The sequence below is a fragment of the Garra rufa genome, unplaced genomic scaffold (genome assembly GCF_049309525.1).
Source record: "Garra rufa unplaced genomic scaffold, GarRuf1.0 hap1_unplaced_150, whole genome shotgun sequence".
Lineage (NCBI taxonomy): Eukaryota > Metazoa > Chordata > Actinopteri > Cypriniformes > Cyprinidae > Garra > Garra rufa.
This window is the reverse complement of record NW_027394425.1, coordinates 28275-35092: the sequence shown is the minus strand read 5'-3', so window position 1 is coordinate 35092 and position 6818 is coordinate 28275. Positions and strand designations below refer to the sequence as shown.

The 6818-nt window shown below is 27.2% G+C and overlaps 1 protein-coding gene across 2 annotated transcripts; it reads right to left on the bottom strand.

Moving 5' to 3' along the window:
* Window positions 1-2438: 2438 nt before the first annotated feature.
* Window positions 2439-6798, bottom strand: pigx (phosphatidylinositol glycan anchor biosynthesis, class X). 2 transcript variants are annotated; one of them, XM_073832825.1, is made up of 6 exons: window positions 6696-6798; window positions 6522-6594; window positions 6310-6442; window positions 4987-5206; window positions 4818-4918; window positions 2439-2745 (listed from the first exon to the last, which is right to left on the bottom strand). In XM_073832825.1, the coding sequence occupies exons 1-6, from the start codon at window positions 6757-6759 to the stop codon at window positions 2608-2610; spliced, it is 729 nt and encodes a 242-aa protein (XP_073688926.1). In that variant the 5' UTR covers window positions 6760-6798; the 3' UTR covers window positions 2439-2607. The 2 variants fall into 2 exon arrangements, with proteins under 2 accessions (XP_073688926.1, XP_073688925.1); XM_073832824.1 differs by having other exon boundaries at window positions 5014-5206.
* Between the last annotated feature and the right edge of the window lie 20 nt (window positions 6799-6818).

The window sequence follows — 6818 nt, the reverse complement described above, 5'->3', positions numbered from 1 at the left end:
ATGCTAATCATGCTAGAATCATGTTAGCAACATGCTAGTAACTTGTTAATCATAGCAACATGCAAGTAATTTGCTAAACATGCTAAAACATGCTAGTAACGTGCTAATCATGTTAGAATCATGCAAGCAACATACTAGTATCTTGTTAATCATTATAGCAACATGCAAATAATTAGCTAATCATGCTAAAACCTGCTAATAACTTGCTAATCATGCTAGAAACATGCTAGAATTTGCTAGCAACATGCTAATCAAGCTATAATCATGCTAGTAACATGTTAATCATTATAGCAACATGCAAATAATTAGCTAATCATGCTAAAATATGCTAGTAACTTGTTAATCATGTTAGAAACATGTTAGAATTATGCTAGCTACATGCTAATCAAGCTATAATCATGTTAGTAACATGCTAGTAACTTGCTAATCATGCTAGAAACATGCTAGAATTTGCTAGCAACATGCTAATCAAGCTATAATCATGCTAGTAACATATTAATCATTATAGCAACATGCAAATAATTAGCTAATCATGCTAAAATATGTTAGTAACTTGTTAATCATGTTAGAATTACGCTAGCTACATGCTAATCAAGCTATAATCATGTTAGTAACATGCTAATAACTTGCTTATCATGCTAGAAACATGCTAGAATTTGCTAGCAACATGCTAATCAAGCTATAATCAGGCTAGTAACATGTTAATCATGTTAGAAACATGCTAGTAACTTGTTAATCATTATAGCAACATGCAAATAATTAGCTAATCATGCTAAAACATGCTAGTAACTTGCTAATCATGTTAGAAACATGATAGAATTATGCTAGCTTCATGCTAATCAAGCTATAATCATGTTAGTAACATGTTAATCATTATAGCAACATGCAATTAGCTAATCATGCTAAAACATGCTAGTAACTTGTTAATCATGCTAGAAACATGCTAGAATTTGCTAGCAACATGCTAATCAAGCTATAATCAGGCTAGTAACATGTTAATCATGTTAGAAACATGCTAGTAACTTGTTAATCATTATAGCAACATGCAAATAATTAGCTAATCATGCTAAAACATGCTAGTAACTTGCTAATCATGTTAGAAACATGATAGAATTATGCTAGCTTCATGCTAATCAAGCTATAATCATGTTAGTAACATGTTAATCATTATAGCAACATGCAATTAGCCAATCATGCTAAAACATGCTAGTAACTTGTTAATCATGTTAGAAACATGCTAGAATTATGCTAGCTACATGCTAATCAAGCTATAATCAGGCTAGTAACATGTTAATCATGTAAGAAACATTAGAATTATGCTAGCTACATGCTAATCAAGCTATAATCAGGCTAGTAACATGTTAATCATGTTAGAAACATGTTAGAATTATGCTAGCTACATGCTAATCAAGCTATAATCAGGCTAGTAACATGTTAATCATGTTAGAAACATGTTAGAATTATGCTAGCTACATGCTAATCAAGCTATAATCAGGCTAGTAACATGTTAATCATGTTAGAAACATGCTATAATTATGCTAGCTACATGCTAATCAAGCTATAATCAGGCTAGTAACATGTTAATCATGTAAGAAACATATTAGAATTATGCTAGCTACATGCTAATCAAGCTATAATCAGGCTAGTAACATGTTAATCATGTTAGAAACATGTTAGAATTATGCTAGCTACATGCTAATCAAGCTATAATCAGGCTAGTAACATGTTAATCATGTAAGAAACATATTAGAATTATGCTAGCTACATGCTAATCAAGCTATAATCAGGCTAGTAACATGTTAATCATGTTAGAAACATGCTATAATTATGCTAGCTACATGCTAATCAAGCTATAATCAGGCTAGTAACATGTTAATCATGTAAGAAACATATTAGAATTATGCTAGCTACATGCTAATCAAGCTATAATCAGGCTAGTAACATGTTAATCATGTTAGAAACATGTTAGAATTATGCTAGCTACATGCTAATCAAGCTATAATCAGGCTAGTAACATGTTAATCATGTTAGAAACATGCTAGTAACTTGTTAATCATTATAGCAACATGCAAATAATTAGCTAATCATGCTAAAACATGTTAACGTGTATCATGATTAACTACGTTAATCATGCTAACAACATGCTAATTATACTAACACACTAGAAGCATGCTAATCATGATAGAAACATGCTAGCAACATGCTAGTAACTTCCTAATCATGCTAGTAACATGCTAACAACATGCTATCTATCCATAATCTAACAATTTCTGACAGAGTAGCCTTCAAAATATTCAAGCTCTAAACTTTAAAATTACTTTAAACTTTGAAAACATCAAACTTCTAAAACTTTTTTTTTTTTTTTATCTAGCTATTGTTGATATATTGCAATACATTTATTTCCTAAAATATTGATGAAATACCAGACAGACACAAAACAGTTTTTTAAACAATGTACTGTTCAGGTTTATTGACAATTTTAAACAGATTTTGCAGTAATAAATTAGTATGAATCCACTAATGATTACATATCCATGTACATTTCTGTAAAACACTTTATTTTTATTGTAAGTACAGTGTAACGTAACACTTTTTTCACGTTTGTGGTCAAAAGTGGGTGTGTTTCCAGATGTTAGCGAGCAGGTAAGCGCAGCTCAACACAGCGGTCAGGACAGTCACCACACACACCATCAGGCTCATGGATGAATCACCCACTGGGATCTCCACACTCACTCCATTATTATCCTACAACACAGAAGAGCCTTAACATCGAATTAACTTTGCTATATTACTATTAGTAGATATAATATTATATTACGCTTTCTGTCATTATTATAAAGTACATTATTGTAAATCATATTGTTATTAGAAATAGACACTTTATTAAAACATGCATGATCTGTGCTATAATTAGAGTATTATAAAAATATTTAACTAAAATATAAATATGAAAATATAATTTTATATGAACAGTTAATATAATTATATTATAAAATAAATTAATAATAATAATAATATAAATATACATTTTATTAAACCATGCATGAACTTTTTTGATTTCTATTATATTGAAATATTAAGACAGATAATAATTTCTATAATAATAACTTAAATAATAAAATTTATTGTTATATGTTATATAGAATGATATTCGTCTTTTGCACGTTTGTGCAAATTATTATATTATATTATATTTAAATATTAACACTAATAGTAATTTCTATAATAATAACTTATATAATAATAATTATAATTTTTTATATTATATAGAATGATATTTGTCTTTTGCACATTTGAGCAAATTATTATTATATTATATTTAAATATTAACACTAATAATAATTTCTATAATAATAACAATATTTATTGTTTTATATTATATAGAATGATATTTGTCTTTTCCACATTTGTGCAAATTATTAGTATTATTATATCATATTATAATATTATATTAATATAATATATTATATTTAAATATTAACACTAATATTTTTTCTATAATAATTTCTATAATAATAACAATAATTATTGTTATATATTTAAGCAAACTATTATTATATTATATTATATTTAAATATTAACACTAATAGTAATTTCTATAATAATAACTTATATAATAATAATAATAATAATTATTGTTATATTATATAGAATGATATTTGTCTTTTGCACATTTGTGCAAATTATTATTATATTAAATTATTAACATTAATAATTATTGTTATATATTTAAGCAAATTATTATAATATTATATTATTATAATATATTTATTATATTATATTTGAATATTAATAAATAATAATTTATATAATAATGTATATAATAATAATATTTATTGTTATATATATATAAAACAAATTTTATATATATATATATATATATATATATATATATATATATATATATATATATAATATTTGTCTTTTGCACATTTGTGCATATTTTATATTATTATAAATATATAAGAATAAAATATGCATGAACTTTGCTATATTATTGTATATTACTATCACTATGATTAAAATGTATGTTATTTATTACTATACATGACTTAATATGTAAATATAAATAATAATAATAAAATATAAATATTTATTGTTATATATTATATAACAAGTTTGTGCATGTTATATATTATTATAAATAATTATAAATATATTACATTAAAAAAATGCATGAACTGTTATAATAGTTGTATATTACTATTATTACAAATACAAATATTTTATAACATTACGTATTATTGCATATATAATAATAAATAATAATACTATATATAATTTACATTAAAGTGTGTATGAGCTTTGCTATAATATATATTATAAATATTACATAAAATAATTTATTATTATTACACTGTATATTATTACAAAAAATAATATCATTTTATTATATATTATACCTAATTCTAAGTAATAATACAAATACATAATTGTTATTACTATATTACATATGCTGATGTTGAAAAGTTTGGGATCAGTCTTTTTCTGCTCATCAAGGCTGCATTTATTTGATTAAAATACAGAAAAATGTGACATATTATTGCAATTTTAAAAAGTGGTTTCCAATGTAATATATTTAAAATATAATTTATTTCTGCAATGCAAAGCTGAATTTTCAGCATCATAATATATTATCATAAATCATATTACAATTATATAAAAACATTACTATTATCACATAATACATAATATATTGCTATAAATCATATTATTAGAACCCATATTACATTATATTAACATTACTTATTAACAATATACATATCATATATTAAAATGTAAAAAATAAGCCCCAGTTTCACTTTTATCAGCATTACCTTCAAATCCAGGATCTCTATCCATGAGCAGACACTTTGGTTTCTAACAGTACAGGGAGCATCAACCACTAAATGACCATCTCCAGGACTCAGTGTTTGGCCTATGATTCAGAAAAGCACAAAAAAAGCACAGAAACAGGCTGAATTTAGCAAACAGCTGAGGTTGGATTCATTGTGTTCATCTGCAGAGCCTCACACTGATCTGATCGGAGGAGAAGTCTGGGTGTTTCGATGTCAACTTTCACCCGTTTGCTGGAGTCTGACGGTCGGTGATATCGGCCGTGAACGGGAACCACAACCTCGTGTTTCCCAGAGAGAAAAATCAGCGCTGTAAAACCAGACGACAAATACTCTGGAGCTTCCAGATCAACCTTTGAGTCCAGAAGAACCTAGTGAAATATGAAATAGTTAGTCAAATATGTGACTCTGGAGCACAAAACCAGTCTTAAGGAGAGAAACTGCAGCCTGTCAAGTTTGAGATTTTGAGCTTTTTTCAGTTTTTTTCAGACTAGCGGAAAGAAAACACCCAAAAGACGCTGTTAAGTCTTTCTTTTATAGCACTTTATCTATTTGTGTCAATAGATTTCAATCACAATCCATATTTTAAAAGGCTGTTTTCTCAAAATTTGTTTTTAATCCATTAATCTCCACTTCGGTAGCACTCACACACACCAAACTTTACATTTTTATTCCTGTCTGTATCCTGAAGATTTTTCAAGAGGGATTTGTTCATATATAACTTGCTTGATTTTTTACAACATTTTATTCCCCCCAAATATAGTAAAAAATACATGGTTTTCTGTCTGTTTGATCTTTTTTCTGAATTATGGAGTGACAAAATAAGTAAAAAGTTTTGACTCTTATATGTCTAATAAATTAAACAAAAATTTTGAAACTTGACTTCATCCAGTGTTTAGATTTTTGTACTAGAAATGTATGCAAATTAGCGCATATTTCATTAAACAATGCCTCATTTGCATATTTAAACCTAACATTTTAGAAAACTTGCAATACAAAAAATGTTCGCAATTATCAAAATAATCAACTGAGTAAGTAAGATCATAACTTTTAGTTAGTTATTTTTTTTTACCCTATTCACCTGCAGTGTCTCGCCTTAAGTAGCATGGGTATATTTGTAGCAATAGCCAAAAATACACTGTATGGGTCAAAATTATTATTATTTTTTGCCAAAATCATGTTCCATTTAGATATTTAGTAAATTTCCTACTGTAAATAGATCAAAACTTCATTTTTTATTAGTAATATGCATTGCTAGGAACTTAATTTGGACATTTTTCAAAGCGATTTTCTCAATATTTAGATTTTTTTGCACCCTCAGATTCTCAAATATTTCTATCTCAGCTAAATATTGTCTTATTTATGATGTACAAATCCAAAAAATGGACCCTTATGATTGGTTTTGTGGTCCAGGGTCACATATTGCAAAATATACTGAATCTGAGCATGAACTGAACATAAAAACCATGCCAACCTCCAAACCTGTGTCACGTCTTAGTGTTTCCAGCTGATATTCATCCATATAAACTCCGCTGGGAAGCTTTTGGACTAGTAAACCTTGGACATCATGATGTATTTTGCTCCACTGAACACTGTATTCAAGATCTCTATAAACAAAAACATAATGTTTAACCATTAAAACACTATAAACGTACACATTAATACAACTAAAGAGCAAGAGAAAACCTGTGAAATCCTGCTTTGGAAATCTTCATAGACATCCACACTGACTTCAACCACTCAGATGGAAAACAATCTCCTGAATGGGAGAAAATAAAACACAAAAATATATTTAATACAAACTGATGACTAAATAAACATTTAAACGTGATAAACGTGATATATATGATGCACAAATACCTTCTTGTGCGTTTCCGTAGTTGATAAAACACCAAACACTTGCTAACAAACATAATCTAACCATGGTCGACCAACGCTCATGCTGTGATCCCAGTGGTTTCACTTCCGGGTTTCATGACGTCA